This window comes from Argopecten irradians, chromosome 12 (genome assembly GCF_041381155.1).
Source record: "Argopecten irradians isolate NY chromosome 12, Ai_NY, whole genome shotgun sequence".
Taxonomy (NCBI): Eukaryota; Metazoa; Mollusca; class Bivalvia; order Pectinida; family Pectinidae; genus Argopecten; species Argopecten irradians.
In genome coordinates, this window is record NC_091145.1 from 6862000 (window position 1) to 6880202 (window position 18203).

General features: G+C 33.3%; 2 protein-coding genes across 5 annotated transcripts in view; one reads left to right on the top strand and one right to left on the bottom strand.

Moving 5' to 3' along the window:
- LOC138304743 (inosine-5'-monophosphate dehydrogenase 1b-like) overlaps positions 1 to 2326 on the bottom strand; it is a 35744-nt gene extending 33418 nt beyond the window's left edge. For 2 of the 4 annotated variants that reach the window (XR_011205632.1, XR_011205633.1), the window contains exons 1-2: positions 2231 to 2326; positions 1935 to 2099 (exon numbers count right to left, since the gene is read on the bottom strand). Coding sequence is in view for 2 of the 4 variants with exons in the window: in XM_069244993.1 (XP_069101094.1) it covers positions 1935 to 2038 (104 nt within the window). In the remaining 2 variants the exon portion in view is untranslated. The remainder of the gene's footprint in view (positions 1 to 1934; positions 2100 to 2230) is intronic. The other 2 variants (XM_069244993.1, XM_069244992.1) reach the window with 2 other exon arrangements.
- Positions 2327 to 11089: 8763 nt separating this feature from the next.
- Positions 11090 to 16644, top strand: LOC138304609 (proton-coupled folate transporter-like). The gene is made up of 4 exons (XM_069244777.1): positions 11090 to 12382; positions 13206 to 13289; positions 14604 to 14760; positions 16441 to 16644. Exons 1-4 carry the CDS (start codon positions 11233 to 11235, stop codon positions 16592 to 16594), a joined length of 1545 nt encoding a protein of 514 aa, XP_069100878.1. The 5' UTR covers positions 11090 to 11232; the 3' UTR covers positions 16595 to 16644.
- Positions 16645 to 18203: the final 1559 nt, after the last annotated feature.

The following is an 18203-nucleotide window of genomic DNA, read 5'->3' on the forward strand; positions in this document are numbered from 1 at the left end:
TTTTACTTACTTTTACATTAAAAAAATGAGTTGTGGCGCAGTGATATCTTATCCAATAATTCTGTTTGTCCAATGACTGTGACGCTCTTAAAAAAATCCCCGCGAAACCATTTTGTATATATGTCGTCATAATACTTGACGTAAAATTCTTTCGGCCTGTTGAAATAAATGAGCGTAAGTAAATCATATACAAATGTATCTTATAATTCACTATCCTCACTGGCTAAAACATGTTCATATGGTAGTCGATGTTAAGCGTATCGACTGTATGTGCGAGCTCACATTGCCCTATTGGAGTTAAACGGGTGGTGTTCTAAGGCCATCGGCCATCACTTGTTTTGTAATTATCATGCATATCAAATACTGTATTTTCGAATTGAAATTTTTAAATCCGCGAATGTTAATCTTCGCGAATTTGTTTGAACTAGAAATCGCGAAGTGAAGTATCAACAAATAAAAGTTGATTTACAATTCCGTATCTAATATAAAAAAAAATGGTGTTATACCGCTCTGGTAGAATCGGTCATTATTATTCTACCAGGGTAGTATAACATAATGTTAACCTCAACAAAGGCCCATATGGTTGATCACTAATATTTCATTAAGATACAGGATTTCTCATATGAAAAGTACATTAAGACATCTCATTAATTTGAAAAGATACCTTATAACGGATTTATACATTATAGGATATCTAATACAATGAAACTTATATATCGATCTAGATATATATACTCTATAACTTGCATGCATTTCAGATCAACGTTGCATCTTGCATAACTGACGACTTTTCTTCCAATTGACCATCAATTAAAATATATACAAAGATAATAAAAGTAATTATGACAAATCATATGGATCTATGGGTGTGCGGATATTTTTCTTAATATGAAGCAACTGAAGTGATCAAAATAGTAACGATCTAAGGTTAAAGTGAATAGTCGGGCAAAGAAAACCAGTCTAAATGCGTTCATTGGCCTTCCAAAAGTTCTCACATATTAATACGACGGTCAAGTTCTCCTTAGTTTCCCAGTTCTGACCATTAAAGTAAAGAAAAGTTGAAAGCATTGAAAGCGAGGCTGCGTGGAAATGTAACCACGGACATAGTGAGCCGGGAGGACGTTTTAGAATTTCCATACTTTAAATTAATTTCTTCGTACGCAGACAGATTTTGACGAGAGATTTTATTTTTCCATTTCATAAGAAATTATACTGGATACATTCACACCATTTTTACCGACTTTAGCCATTCTTGCCCGACTGTTCACTTTAAGGTCGCCATATTAAAAATTCCATTATTATAAGAAATTGCTTCTGTGTATGACAGACTCCAATATATGCATTATCTATTTATACATTCCCCATATTTCCTCATGTTTTCACGTGTGTTAATATAATATTACTCATTTGAAACCGAACGGATAATTCCGGTTGAGTTTAATTTGTACACCGCATACGATGCTTACCGACTCTATTTTACATAATCCCTGTGAAAACCCATATCTATTGTTATGCAAGCCAATCAAATGTCACTTTATCGTCATATGTTACATTATAATCGATGTTCATGCGTTTGCCTAATCGTTTGAGAGACTTTAAAAAGAAATTTCGATTTTGAACAATATGTTACACGTAGTAGTTACCAGTGAGCATTTCCAAAGAAATCAAGTACTTTGTATATATGTAGTCTATATAGCTATTCAATTAGAATTAATCAAAGCGAATCGGAAGAGCTAGCTAGAAATTCTGACACTAATTACATTTATAGAACACAGCGAACCATTTCAGTCAATAATTGGGAACCACCGATGCAAATCGTGTATTGATTGACGCTCGCGATAAGTTCCCAGATAGATGGCCGTAGTTGCGTATTTATAATTTCCAACACATAAACATTAACCCGCACCTGCTTAACATTTGTATGATCGACCTACCTGTTATCATAGCCTAGTTGACTCATTTGGTCATGGCATCGTTTTCCTACGGAAACATGCCTTGCTTGATGTGAAGACTCTTCATCCATCAATACACTGGACATCTGTCGTCTGCTCACACTCCAGCCCAGACAAGCGGATCAGCTGGTGTCTCGCAGATCCTTTCTGCAAAAGATGGTGTAGATCCTCTGCAAATTATTTTGTATGAATGTATCTTTTCAATGCATGTACAGAAGGTATACTATGGAAAGGACAAGTTCGTGATAAGCATGCACTCGTTATGGCTACATACGTACACACGCCTCCTAGAATCTGTGGTCAACTGTTACTGTACCCTCTTCTCTCTGGTGTAATCCACAACACACTGAAAATTTCTAACACGTCTCCTCCGCTACTATACGCTGGCACGCCTTACCGATAACTCATCCAATCGATTTTCTAACTGTATCAGTAAACACGAGAGAAATCCCAATGATAATCTGACCATGCCAATCAGTGATCTTCTCTTCTTTGCTTCATTTGCTTCACAGAGAAAAAAACCCAGCCTACCTACATGACACTTATGAACTTCACATTGGTATATATACCAAATATCGTTCTATCATATATTTCCCTTTGTTAGAAAATGAATGTCGAAGTTATCGTAAAATCAGTTCACTTTCCAACATTTCATTTTGAACACAACAGGTTTGCTATGATAAATTCATAAGACGCAATGATGCGGTTGATAAACACCAAAACACAGCGAGGGTAGATAGCCTTTCAGTTTAAACGGGAAAATACGTACCTTTTCAATTTCACGCTTAGTTGCTTCAGCGTTGTATAGATAGGTTTTAAGTCAAATGGAAATTATCGGTGATGCATCGCATGCCGTTAAGCTAAGTGATACGCGAAAGCCTTAAGCTTTACTTCATCAACATTGCAAGGTAGTTAGTCATTAGTTCATCAGGCAATGCTGATCTAGTAATAACCCATATGTTTTTTTTTAATTCCAAATTTATGTTATTTTATGTATTTTTTTTAAAGATGCTCCACCGCCGACAGACCATAAATGATACTCATCATTTGAACAACAATTGGTGTTTAATCGTGAGTCTGATTAACACAAACAATCATATAAAATAAATTTATTCTATATAGAACATAGTGGCATGGAATATTTTCGGGGTGCAATTAATCATTTCTATTATTTTTATCTTAAAGTAAAATTAGAAGCTCAAACTTTCCAATGGTGGTAATGATGTCAAGTAAGTAACTTTTGTAACTGAAGAAAAATACCAAATCGTCTGATTTTTGATAGTGAAAAAATACCATTTGTCAGCGTGGAGCATCTTTAAATTTCTTTTTAGAAATATTATAATGTAAGATAAGTTATAAATCACATGAGATTTGTAACTTTTACATAAAACATATTATTCATATACATAGGATATCTTTTGTTGATGTTTTACTGCTTTATTTATAATAAATCATATTTGGTATGTAATTTACCAAAATGCTGGAAAAGTATTGCTCCAAAATCAAACAGGTAACTGAAGTAAGCAACGGATTCGTTATTGGAGATTCAAATAACGATTTCCTAACTTCAGTCCCTTCAAATAAATGACTAAGTGGCATTCGTAAGTAACGTACATACCGTTCTACACACGTTAGGGACGTACTTCCACTGTATTTCTTTTCTTTTCAATTAGACCAAATCATGTGTCTCTTAAAGTTATACGTGCCGTATTTTGCATACTCACGAATCAAGATAAGCTTTTAACATGTTATTTAACACCAAAGGTTACCAACATTTTGAGAATTATAATACTTTCAATGCATTGGTTTAATTTTAAAATTACAAATAAGAGCTGAAAAATATTTTAGCAGTACTACCAAAATCATTATGTTTACAACTATAATGCAGTGAAATGAATATATATGGTCAGATCATGAAGCTAAATAGTGGTCTACAATTTATTTCCCTTTTTTCAGTGTTATTAATTATTTTAAAGTGATTTCTACAGGACTGTTTCCGTCTAAATACTCACTAGACATAAAAAAAAAAACAATTTTACATTACATACATGTAATTTCTGTGTTGTAACTAACGTTTATAAGGCATCTGAGGTCATTTCAATGATTTGCATGGCTTAATTCATTCAACCTGATGGTTTTCAAAAGATTAATACAGAAAAGATAAGATGTCAAAATTGTCGCCCAGTTACGACACATATAGATTTAAAATAAGTCATTTTTACTTTTTGTTTATTGATATGTTCAAAACGAACCAATTTTAGTTTTTGATAATTGTTCATGAAGCCGCTTTCAAAGTATCACTAACTACCGTAAAATGTGTATGCTACATCAACAGTTTGTTTGTTTGATTGATTAATTAGCGTACTATTAACAGCCAGGGTCATGTAAGGAGGCCTCCCATGTATGCAGTGTGTAGCATGTATGTAATGCGAGATGAGTATTTTGGGAGACTGCGGTATATTCGTGTTGTGTCTTCTGGTAGAGTGGATCTCTTGCCCCTTTAGTGCAATGTCACTGAAACAACAACTGAAGACACAAGCAACACAAACCACCTGGTCACATTATACTGAAAACGGGTAAACCAGTCGTCCCACTCCCGAAAAGCTGGGCGCTACGCACGAGTAGAAACTACCACTTTTATAGACAATGGCGTGTCTCGGCTAGGGGACAGAACCAACAGCCTACTTCACATAAATAGTACGATTCTATTACTGATAGACATTGTAACATGCACAGAAGTTATCATGTTAGATCTGTATTTAGTTAATCTTGCATTTTAAATCTATCTTAAATGCTACCTTATCGTCGGTGGTTGAATTGACGTTTACTTGAAAGGAGTCGGAAACTCATTTGTTCTATTTCCTTGTCGATCAAAAACACCACATCAAGAGGCGACTCAGTCGCCTTCTTGAAAAAAAAATCATTTTGGACGGATTCTTAAATTCCACTTATGCATTTTTAACTTAACAATTGCAAGAATGTTGAAAAAAAGAAAATGCAGCCGATGGAATATTTTTTTTATCTCAGAAACGTTTGACAATGGGACCACTATGAATATGTAACTATAGACTTTCTGAAGATGCTCATAAACAATTAAGCTCAAAGCTCACATTCTTCACTAATGCATCCTAGTGAAAATCTTGATATCATAATAATTTTTATTTTGAATCCCTGTCCGCATTTAAATTTGGTATTGTATGTGTGTGTTTGTTTCAGACGTTGGTTGTTTAATTAATTAATTGAAATTAATGTTCGTTTAGCAGTTTAAGGTTGTTTAAGAACGACCCCTTGTCTGTTTGCAAAGTGTTGCTTGTGTGAATAATTTGGGGAGCTGCGGTATATTGATGTTGTCTCCTTGTCTTTTATAGTGCGATCTTACTGAATCATGACGCGCAAAACATTGCTCAACCGGTCACATTATAACCACAACGGCCAAACCAGTCGTCGCACTCCCTTTATGCTAACCGGACTGCTATACAGGATCAGAAACTACCACGTTATAGAACATTGTGTGTCTCGGCCAGGGGACATATCTCAGAAACTTTCTTACCGAGGTAAGTATTATGAACTCGTTTTACTGTACATTTCGCGGGGAAAGTTTGTTCTTTCATTACTTATGCGCGGAAAGTAATCTTCACGCATTTATCAAGGGAGAACATTAATGAGCTATAATGTATATAAGTTACCTTATTTCCCATTTTTTCCAATTTAATCGCGGATATTTCTGTTCGCGGAAATGAATATGCCCTCGAATACAGCTTAAGTTTACCCCAAATATAACATCTAACCAGTAGTACAATTACTGTAAGGTTATTGGCCTTCTTTATTGAAACAAAACCTGACACTAAGGAGATAAATTCATAACTATGCGAGCAAAAATAAAATTTTCATAAAATCTCGTTAAATGAACACATTTAAATACTTTTTATCACATAACTACAACAACCTACATTTTGAAGAATCTCACGTCAAAAAGTATTATAATAAATTACAGCGTAGACCGCCATTTTGTCCCGCCGTCCTTGAAATCCTGCGTCACGTCATTTTTCTGTTTCTGTCATGAATTCACGATGGATTTTCAGCCAATAAAAATCGTTCCAGGTCGTATTACACTGTGGCATATGCAATATAAGTGAGGATGTCTAAATTAAAGATTAAATTCATATGTAGCAATAACAGAAATCAAGGAATACTATAATATTTAAAACTATATATCTAATAGCCAAGACGAACAAGAGCCGTAGATTTTTAAATATGAATAGAAAAAATGAATGCCTCTGGTACAGCTATCTCATTAAAGTTATCAATATATGTGTGTATATATATAAACATGTACATCTTTTTTGTATCAATGTAAAATAAGTTCAAACCTTATAATAATGTGTATGATAATTATCTTATAATCTTTAAATTATTGCTCTTGCTTAACCCAGCATCACTTCCGCTCCTAGATCTTCCCCCAGCTTTTTTTTATTTTTTTTCTTCACCCTCTTCCCCTTTTTTGTACCCCTCTCTCTCTATTTCCTCAACTCTTTCTTCTTCTATGTTTGTTTGTTATTGTCAAGTGCAGGTGTCTTATTTGTAAGTTTGTATGGTTGTATGAAAATAGGTGTGTATGTATATAATCAATAAGTCGTGGTATGAGTCTGTGCGTGTAACTTAGTCTATATATATATATATGAGAGTTATACTATTAGTTAGTTGAGGGAATAACTCTTGTATTATAATGCATACAAATTAAGCTTTATAACGGCCTACTCCTTTTTGGCAATTTAATTAATTTTAAATTAATATGTCTCAATGTAAAACAAAATACATGCATAATATGTGTTAGAAATGAAAGTTGTGTCTTGTTTATATGTTATATATAACTCTGATAAAAATTTGGAATAAATAAAATAAAAAAAAAAAAAAAAATGGCATGGGCGAAATTATTGAATATCGAGTGATAAATATTTATAACACTACAATTAATGTTTCGTAAATATTAAAGCTTTCCTGAAGGAAATGTAAATAACATAAAAAAAATCAAGCGGTGAATCCCATATAGTACCAACAAACTTCAAGCTACCACGCCGGATGTAGTGTAGCGCCTAAAACTGTTACTATTTGTTAATTGGTTGTCTATTTTTAGAATGGATTGTATTTAAACCTACAAGTAGATGACAGTTTTGGCGTTAAAATTGTGGTTTCTTAGTTTATATAAGGATTGGTTTTCATCAGTGTAAAATTTATTGTTATTGTAAACCTGGAGTTGTTTAATTGGTATCGCACACATACAATGCCCTACCGGACTTCACTGGCAAGGGGGTCTATCTAACTGTTGTAAGCTTTTTCACAACTCATCGGTAGTTTGAAGAATAATATTTACACGTAGTTATTTAATACTCGACATGTACTTACATCTTCGCAAGCCATTGGTGACAATCAGCTTACTCTTCCTCACAAGAAGAGTCATGAACATCTCCGATACTCCAGGGGTTCCGATTACTTATGACCTCTACATCCCAAAACTATCTCAAATTAAAGGCAACAGAACAGAACTGGTAGTTTAGTTATTAAATGTATATCGAAAGAGCCGTATAACGGTACACTCTGGTTGACTGTGTGGTTTTTAAATAGGACGTCGCTCTCTCTCTCTGTAGTCTTAAGATGACTTTTTGCTGGAATGTGATTGGTTCAGACTTTTCCCTCTGTGCTGCCTTCAGTTTTACTATGAGATAGTCCAGAGGTGTAGAGATTTACGTGATCGTAAGCCATGGAGTAGGTGGACGTAATACTTGGTTAGCAAGCATGATGAAGTCTATAACATTTATTCAAGCATTGATGTCACTATTTTGTTACTTCATCGGGGTACGAAAGAAATTTTGTTTGTTGATATAAAAAATACTACATAAATGCTTATAATCATTTTTATTTCAAACAACATGATAAGATAAAATACTTTTAAACGTACTATTCCATTGATTTTCCAATGGATCCTTTTTTTTCTAAATCAATACGCAACGCCGACGTCTCTATTGTGACGTCATGATATCGTCGAGTTATCTGCCAATCAGAAAATCATATGAAGTATGGAAACAAACGAAAATTCATTAATTCATATTTACTATAATTCATAATTATTAAATACATTAAATCTTTTGAAATGTAGTTTTTGTCTTTTCCATTTTGTTTCGGATTTACCTTTTACATTAATATATCCAAAATATAGGTATTGGTCAACTCACGGCGATTTCTGAAGATTGAAAACACAAAGTGACTTGTTTCCAATATTTTAAACATAAAAAGGGTTTTATGCTTACTTTCAAGTCTCCAATAGAAACATGCGGTATTGCCTGATACGATATACGGTCGTATATATAACCAAGAGGTGCCGTGTAACATCGAGCGACTGTTTCGACCACGACTTGCATGGCAATTATTATCTAAAGCACCAATATAACGGTTTTGCTTGCAGCACGTCTGGTGATTTTATCGACTTTTCGCTACCTCTTCATTGCCTACTCAGGCGTATTACTAAGTAAACGAAACCACAAACAAATACTTTTAATCGGATGGATGAGAAGCATAACTCCCCTGTTTCGACATCCGAAAAGTGTCTAAACATAAAATGGATTCTAGAACGTTGATCAGTCATGTTTTAATGTCTATCAGTTGAATTACCCATACCGTATTATTTCTAGAAATAATAATATTTTACGCTAAGTCAATGGGACTCATTCACGTACCACGTGATATCCGATAACGTTTGTGCGGGACTAGTATCTCCAGTGGTGATGGAACGTAACTCTTTGTAATGTTCCCGCTGAAATGACGTTATCCCGGGATAACGTCATTTGACTCATTCCATCACCAATAGAAACAATAGTCCTGCACGAAAGTTATCGGGTATCACGTGGTACGTGAATGAGTCCCATTGACTTAGCGTAAAAATATTATTATTTCTAGAATTAGTTTCATTTGAGATCAATATATGGATTTTTTTTAAACGACATGAACAAAACGCTTTTAAGTAACGTAATGTAAATCATAATTTCCATTTTTACCGGGCAGGTTAATCTTGAATCATTTCAAAGATACAAAGTATCTTAAGTCAATTTTTGCACATATTTAAACTAAAAAAAAGTTGTCCGGTCTAATTGATTGTTTAGCAAATTTGTCGATAGTGCATGTTTGCAACGTATGTCCACCGAATGTATTGCTCTTAATGCAGGCTAAATGTAAATATGGTTTTCTAGCGGCTTAATCATTTGTAATGTGCATGCTATTGACACTGGACTATCAAATGCATCTTTGTTGTCTCATACTATTTATGATAGACTCTTTTACCTGAATAAACAGGCCAAACATTTTTCTGAAATTATAGCAGCAATTAATGCAATTTTAAAGATAAAAAGTTCTAAAAAAATCTATAACAATGTTCAATAATCATGGCAGACGCCGAAAGGCTCTTGGAATTTCCACTAAGACAAAGGTGTCAATATACAAATGGATTACCAAAATAAACTACTTACAGGGAAAAGGGAATGCGTATGAAATTATATTTTTAATAAATCCTTCTCGATTTGACAATGTCATTGATTTCCTATTCTAAGAAGGCAAATATAATGTATAGATCTTCGTTGTTTATTTAAGATTAAAACGGGAATCTATCGTCCTATTGCTGATGTGATATTTATATTGTACATTGAATCAATTATGTTATGAGAATAGTACATCTGAGTCTCCTCGTGGAGTTTGTCAAATACCCAAATCTTTGTTATATGCAAACTAAAGCCGTCAGCGATGTGACGTGTTTGGCGCTGAATTAGATTAAATCAATATGACGGATATTATTAATGAGATATAACGTGTTTTGTATACTTAGACAGCTTGTTATATTGCTTCCTTTTTCTAAGATTCTTTATTAGAAAATATACACTGTAACATGAAGATTTAAAGACCATACTTTGTAAGAATCATCCTATTTATAATTCAATTTCTATTGGAACGATCATTTTTATCTATAGTATCATATCATATAGCGTAAACAATTTTGTCACCGTTATCAGCCACCTTTGGCTGCCTGATACCTGTACAATCAAAATGAATAAACAATTTCTGCCTATAAACAATGTCCTTCTATTTTGTTGTCTACGACTTCAAAATCCCAAAAGGTCTTGAATAAATCAAAAAAGAATGCATTTAGGGACTACACTCACGAAACAGTTAATATTTCAAAAAAATAATTCCCTATCTCCTTCTAAATTATGTCTTTTGAGAACATAATCACAATCTATATACCATATACAGTCTTTGTGGGAACGTTTGCAGGCATATTTTCTCAATATATGTAATAAGGACGTCTTTTAAAGACCTGAAACAAATCTCAAGTCCTCAACAACCGGAGATATAATTCACGTGTGTTTTTATCGATTTTGACTGTCCTAGTTAAATTTCCTATTGTATACAATCTGTCCAAATGTCATTCTTATCTATCAGAGTTATTCCTCTTTGTTTCATCATGTCAGAAGTCCTGACGGAGTAGAATGAATGGAGGTAACTCTCCAGATTAGAATTTCCAGATAAACTTTGCAATGTATTGTACGTATATATTTGTTTATCTGTTGATTGCCCGATATCGCCAGGATTAGATATACAGGTTACCAGTTCATTGCTAGGTCACCAGACAATAATATCTAATTTAATAATAATCATTTAAAACAGAGGATAGTAATTAATGAATTATTTAGAAATGACAATTAATCAAATTTGAATTAATTTTTTTAAACAGTATCCATAATATTTCACATATTTTTTCTGATGATACAATTCATAGATATATCTGTAATATATCGTTAAATAAGTTAATAGGTCAAATAAATACATATAAAGCTAAATAATTACATCAACAAACAGATAAAATAAAAGAAAAGAAATAAATTGATGAATCTGTTTCTAAAAAACACAACATATATATATGATATGTCTATAATCAAGTACACATTATTTTAAATTAGGGCATCAGGTAGCTATATCATATATTACCCACGATAATTTCTCGTTTGTATCACATGTTTGAATATACACACATACCTATATGTTTATCTAGATATGGAAGACCTTCATATACAAATGTATGACAACAAAGTTAGTAGAGTGTGAATGCCCTTAACTAGATGCAGATGTCAAATACTCACGTTTAAATAGTTTTATGGATACCAATGTGATGCCGTTTTACATCCAAATCTGCTAGTGTTTTCTTTTGTTTTTGTTTGAAACCTGTATATAGTTAACCATGAAGAATGAACGATCTTCGCTATTAGAGCATACCAACTCTACCAAAATCCAAAACGACTGCGGGGTAAAACGTGTTACCCCGATTACGAGTAACAAGGCCTTCATCATTGCCGTGGTGTTTTCGTCTCTTATTTTAGACTTTGGATCCGAAGCTAAAGCTCAGTACATTATCCAGTTAACACGGGAATTATCCCAGCACGCTGTCAATGAAACGTTGACCCAACATAAGAACGAGACCGAAAACTCGTGTGGCAGGCGTTTTAATGAGACTACGAGAGAAGAAATATTAGGACAGAAACTTGCAGCGAAATGGTCGTTCTATTGCAACATAGCTGAACATGCTACGACATTGCCTGTGGTTATGCTGTTTGGGATATATTCTGACAAAATAGGACGTAAACCATTGTTCGTGATGTCTACAGTTGGTATGTTCCTAGAATATGCTATAAAGGCCGTAGCCATTTATTTCAAACTTCCTTTATATTTCTTCGTATTGGCGGCCGCCGTTGAAGGGCTGACAGGGTGTAGATATTTATTTAATATAGCAAGAAACTCGAGTATTGCAGATACAACTGAAAGGAATCAAAGCCGAACGTCATCGTTTGCGTTAGTGGATGTTTTTCTAGGAATTGGAACGTTCGCAGCTAAACTTGGTACCGGATATATGATATCTGGTTCCGGATTTTTCTTTCCAGTCGTTTTGACAGCAGGCTTGAACTTTCTCATGGTGATCTTCATAATAAGTTTTGTACCGGAAACATTACAACGTAAAGTAAAAAAGAAATCAACATGTGACCTGTTCCGGGACTCTATGTCATTTTTATATGACAAAACACAGCTCCATGGAAATAAACGCTGGAAGTTTTTGTTTTGTTTTTCCATTTATATATCCATGGAGTTTTCCGCAATGGCGGTGTCAGGGATATCAACAATATACTACACAGGGTTTCCATTATGTTGGAATTCAAAAAATATCGGATGGTTCACCGCGTCCTCTTCATTAATTCATACTGCTTTAGGAGCTGTGATATTACAATTAACGACAAAGAAAGGGCGGGACGAACCTCTAGCCATTTTAGGTCTGCTATCCTTAATAGGCGATAATACCATAATAGGTTTCGCTTCTCAGTCTTGGATGCTTTATTTGGGTTTGTATTCCTTGAAAGGTTGTTCATAACTGTATACATACACACAACGTGAAATATAATGGTTTTATCTTTTACATACATGATATACCATTTTATTATATTTTCCAATGAAATTGCTACATTTACTGAATTAAGTTGCTTTTAGATAAATATTAAACATTAAATATAGCACACTTCTATCTACAAAAGCTTTCGAATTGACAATGTGATTATTTTATGATATATTAACAATCATTTTTAATTAGATTTCCGTTGGATGAAATAGCCCTTTATGCATCTCTCTCTCTCTCTCTCTCTCTCTCTCTCTCTCTCTCTCTCTCTCTCTCTCTCTCTCTCTCTCTCTCTCAAAATAAAACATTTACAGTACAGTCGAACTCGTGAAAATATTCATAGCAGAGAGAGAGAGAGAGAGAAAGAGGTATGAACATATGACGTTAAAGAGAGAGAGAGAAATGAACATGTGACGTTAGCTGGGGAAAAGATACTAAGTAAAAGAAAAAGAGAGAATTATGCATGTAATATTAGCTTGGTAAGTAGAATGTATGGGAACAAATTGTATATTTATTGCGATACGGATAATGGAATTTGCAGCAAAATATGCAGTAATTAAGTCCCTACAAAATAGGTCGAGATCTGAATTAGCTAAATGTAGCAAAACTGTAGGATAATGTAAAAAGTTTTCAGCATTGTTTTATATGTATCAAAATCATTTTTTATGTCACAGAAGTATATTTTATATAACATTATCATTTTTATATGTGCCATAAATATTTTTGTGTATAACATAAGTACTTACCCAACTTTTGAAGTTCTATTTACGCAGGGACGAGCGTTGGTGTTTTGTCTATACTGACAGGTGTTGTTATCCGATCCGCCATGTCCAGGATGGTCATAGAAAGTAAACAAGGTGAGGATACTTGTTTTATAGGGAGCAGGATACTAAATAAAAATTAGACCTTCGAAATGACCTCTTTGTGTAGAAAAATAGACTTCGAATCGACCCCTCTACATAGAAAATTAGACCTTCGAAATGGTTCTCTGTATAGAAAAATATATCTTTGAAATAGCCCCTCTGTTTACAAAAGACATTTGAAATAGTACCATTGTATAGGAAAATAGACGTTCGAAATGACCGCTCTGTATACAAAAATGTACTTTCGAAAAAAAACCTCCGTATAGAAAAATGTACCTTCGAAATAGACCCTCTGAATAAAAAATATACCTTCAAAATGGTACCTCTGTATGGTAAAATAGACCTTCGAACGTTTTTGTCCGCACCACTGGTTGTCTGGTTAATTTTGAATTTCAGAATTGAAAATCTTTCCCACAATGATGTAAATGTAACTCGGATTGTAATTTGGGTTCAAAATATCAATGCTGATAATGAATAAATAAAAACATTAGATTTGCATGATTTATTTTCAGGGCAAAATTCACTTTATTTTAAAATGGCTACCCCGGTGGTTTGAGCTGAAGGACCCCCATATGCATGTATAATCTTACGTCAGAAAACTTTTCCACTATACGTATTATGTAAATAATGTATTTATTTAGTGTCGAACATGTCAAAGATATTCTTTCTTTTTTTAATTGTGAATAATTTCCTTGATACAGCAAAACTTTCTTAAGACGAATCTGTATGATACGAATTTCTGCTTATTACGAAGTAAATTAAAATCCTCCTTATTTATATTTCTTCAAATAATGTATAAGGAATTTGTTCATAATGAATCATCGTTTGATACGAAGTAATTTCATGGTCCAGTCAAGTTTTTGCTCTTTAACATTTTTTTCTGAATTTGTTTTCTTCTGAAAGTGCTGGATGTAGGCTTATCTAAAGTTAAACGTGAGTCAGTAAGTGAATTGATTGACAGATTATCAAATACGATCAAACAATCATACATTTTAATGTCGATAATGTGAAATCTGACATTGTTGTCTACTTTGTGAGTGATCTGAGTTACTACGATTTTTCGGGATGCAATCAGCCTATGGTTTTGATTAACTTATTGTTTAACAAACTCTATAACGAATTTCTGTTATAACGAATACTTTCTTCTGGTTCCAAGGGATTCGTTATAACAAAGTTTTACTGTATGTTACTGTTATTCCTGATGATTGAAAAGATCACCAAATGTTTTTAATATCACGAGAAACTGAAAATTTAAAGTATCAAAATTTTGTCATTTAAAACTGATAAATCTACCGGTTACCCCGACAGGTTCCTTCTTCATGGTTTATCAGTTGGTAGGAATCGCCACGGTTTTAGCGGGCAACTCTCTATCCACAAATATTTACCAAGCGACAGTATCCATTCTCCGTGGATTCCCATATCTGATAGCTGCATGTCTCTACTTCTTTGTCCTGATAATGGTGGTGTAAGTATCATACTGTGAAACCATCATTCTCATCCATCAGAGTTAATCCCTTCCTTTCACTCTGTCAGTACAGTTGATATAGCGATAGCTTGACAGCCGATGGGAGCCGAGAATGCGAAACCATTAACGATTTGGCGTAAGATGAAATCACATTTTTATATTTCATTTTTACATATTTGTTTCATAAATGCAGATAAAGACAATACAGTTAAACTTAGCATCGCTGTATTATTTACTGTATAGCTGCATTTATTCGCTATTTTTTCAACTTTCGCTTTGTTCATTGTCAAATCAATTTCCGCAAATTTATATATAATCAAACACCCGCAAATAAAATTGAAACAATTACGAGATACAATGATTTATTACATATTATAGCTGGAATTTAACAACCTCCCAACAATTTTACCAGCTAGTAAGTATCAAAAAGAAAAATTGTCGTTCAATATCCGTCCTAGCTGTCCGCTATGTAATTCTATGCTATAATATTAAAATATCCATAATTAGATTGATTAATGGAGCTATGACACAAAGCTAAGAAAGCATCCTTTACAAAACACACGTCACGGTCAGATGATTGTGTTAACCTAAATAACATTAAAAATCTATTCAAATTAATTCTTAAACATTGCTAGATCTGAAGACTTCAAAGGTATATATATATCATCTTTGCACAAAATAAATATATATAAGTATATCTCATTATATATATAGAGAATACATGGTTAGTATCTTACAATACAAGGTTTATTTTGGTGCGAGACTTAGGAAAGTCGAGATGACGAGGCTTTGCCGAGTCATCTCGGCTTTCCGTGTCGAGCACCAAAATAAAACTTGTATTGTAAGATACTAACCGTGTATTCTGTTTATCCTGCAACCATTATGTCATTCAAAAAGAAAGCAAATTGACAGTTATTTACTTTGTTTCGCTCGAAGCGAGTCGCTTCTTTGATGCGGAGGTAAAGATTCATTCACTTAACCGAATGAAAGTGTACTCCTTTTTACTGCCGTGGGAAATAAATAAGCGCATTCACAAACAGTCACCGTAATTCTATTCAGTGTGATACAAATATCACTGAAAGGAAATGGAAATACTCAAATAACAATAAATATCCATTAAAGAATTACTTTACAGTACATACCTTTGCCATGAGCCAAGAAAAAGACGACAACGCCATACGAGATTTTCACCATATCGAGAAAAAAATGACGTCATTTCGGTGAAATGTGACGTCAAACGTTTTTTTAGCAGGACTGAATGACGTTTCATTCACCGGAAGGTTCAAGTTCTGGGTCAAGTTAGAAAAAGTTCCGTCAGATATGGAACAAATCCACGTGATCGTATTGACGGATAAAGCATTTCGTATTGACGGATAAAGCACAAGTTTATCCGGCAGTAGTTATCGGTCAGTATGTGGGACAGTTGCAGGATAAATATTGATATTCACCGTTGCTGATTTTTGCAAATGTAAAATGACCTGTATATAATAACGATGGCTTAGATATTTTTTTAGAATTAAATAACGTAAAAAGGCATTGTCATTTTTACATAGACTAGTTTAATGGTGTAATTATTGCTAAGAACAAAAAAAAAAAAAAAAAAAGGAGAAAAAAATGGACGGAATTTCACTAAATTAGAATGAGTTGATTAAAGTTTTTGAAATATTTTTCTGATTTTAGGATATTGTATATATCTGGTGGTACACAGACAAAGGTTATAACAAAAGGATCAAACACTACACAGAAGTCACCCAATAGGACAGCATCCTACGGAACTAACACCCAAAAGTCTTCAGCGGTCAACTCATGTGAAAATGTGTCTAGTGAAGTTTAGTTGATATATATATTTTTTGTTTTCATGTCTACAAAATAAAATATTTTTTTAATTAAACAGTCTTAACTTGGATTACTTGTTTATGATATAAACAAATTTGTTTTTGTGTGTGCTAAAATTTCGAGTCTTTCCCAGGCGATATGAATTCGGGAAAAATTAATTGCCACGAAAACATAAGACTATGAAAATACAATGCAGCATTTCAACTGTAAAATGCGAACTAAATATCAACATTAAAAAGACAATATAAAGACACCATGAAAAAAGTTGGTTTGCAGTATTGATGATGTATAACCAACAACAATTAGAGTTACTACATGCAATAGATTATGGTTTGTATTGGACAGGGGGGGGTCCAGAGCCTTCATCACAGTGGCGAGCGCTTAACTCATGACTTAAAGTGAGGCGATGTCAACGGATATGTAAGGGAATTATGACAAGTGATTTATTGAGAAAGTCTGCAGACACATGAAAGAAATAAGATCAATATTTATTAATAGATATAATCATTCAAGATAAAGTTGAGGTTCATGTCAATATGTAGTGCACACTCACATTCCACATTTAGTATCTATCAAATGTAAAACATAAAGTGTTGCCCTTCAAGACTTAGTGATGCTTTGGCAATACATTTGTTTATTGTACCTCTGTCTTCAAGAGATTGTCGGCGCGTGTTAGAGTTAATGGACATGGTCAAAACGTGTTAAGTCATATGATAATGATAATGCTATGTAATGTATCCAGAAATTTGATAAAAACTGATAGCACATTATTTTTCAATGTAAATTATCCTGTCAAAGTAAAATTGTTGAGTGAATTTGCGATCAGCATTCTGGTCCTATTCTTACAGCAAATCGTAATGAATATCTTATTATCATTCATAATGAAAACATATTTAGCAAAAGCTGCAGTACTAATACGACTAATTCGGGTCGCAAATTCACTCAGCAATCTTATTGTTACAAGATAATTGAAAAAATTAAAGATAATTTGAAAAAATAATGTGTTTGAGGTTATTTATAAGAAAAAAATGTATATATAAACAGGAAAAAAGATAAAAAAGTTATTTACTCATTTGATAAATTTCCTTGAAAAAATAATGTGTTTGAGGTTATTGATAAGAAATACATGTACATATAAACAGGAAAAAAAACATTAAAAAATTTTACTCATTTAATAAATTTTCTATTTTATCACGACTGGTAAAGGGAACTAGCTTCTACAAATTATTAATTATTATAATAATTAATAATACAATACATTATCATAACCTTATTCACCCTGACAAGTATAGGGGTTTTGCTGTGTCCTCGGACCTTGATTTCTCACAAAAAATTACTTAAACCAAAAGTTTTCATATACGTAAAAGAAGTTATCTTTTGTTTCGAGAATAAAAGTTGTTCCATAATTGTTTTGCAAATTCCTGCAAACGAAACTATGTTACAAAAGCTTACGTGATTTATTCGCAGACGTATACAAATTTGCATACAAAATGACTGTTTAGTATATTATCACTCTTTGAGAGAAAAGTGGGTGGCCCTGAAAAAGGTGTTTTTGTTAGTGTAGAATCACACTGGAACCGTTTACTTGGCGACGGGTTTGCTGGTTA

What these genes read in the sequence shown, in the direction of transcription:
- LOC138304609 (XM_069244777.1), top strand. Translation starts at nt 11,233, where the DNA reads ATGAAGAATGAACGATCTTCGCTATTAGAGCATACCAACTCTACCAAA. An exon ending in GTCTTGGATGCTTTATTTGG is followed by an intron (nt 12,383 to 13,205) that starts GTTTGTATTCCT and finishes CTATTTACGCAG; the next exon opens with GGACGAGCGTTGGTGTTTTG. An exon ending in TTTGTCCTGATAATGGTGGT is followed by an intron (nt 14,761 to 16,440) that starts GTAAGTATCATA and finishes TTCTGATTTTAG; the next exon opens with GATATTGTATATATCTGGTG.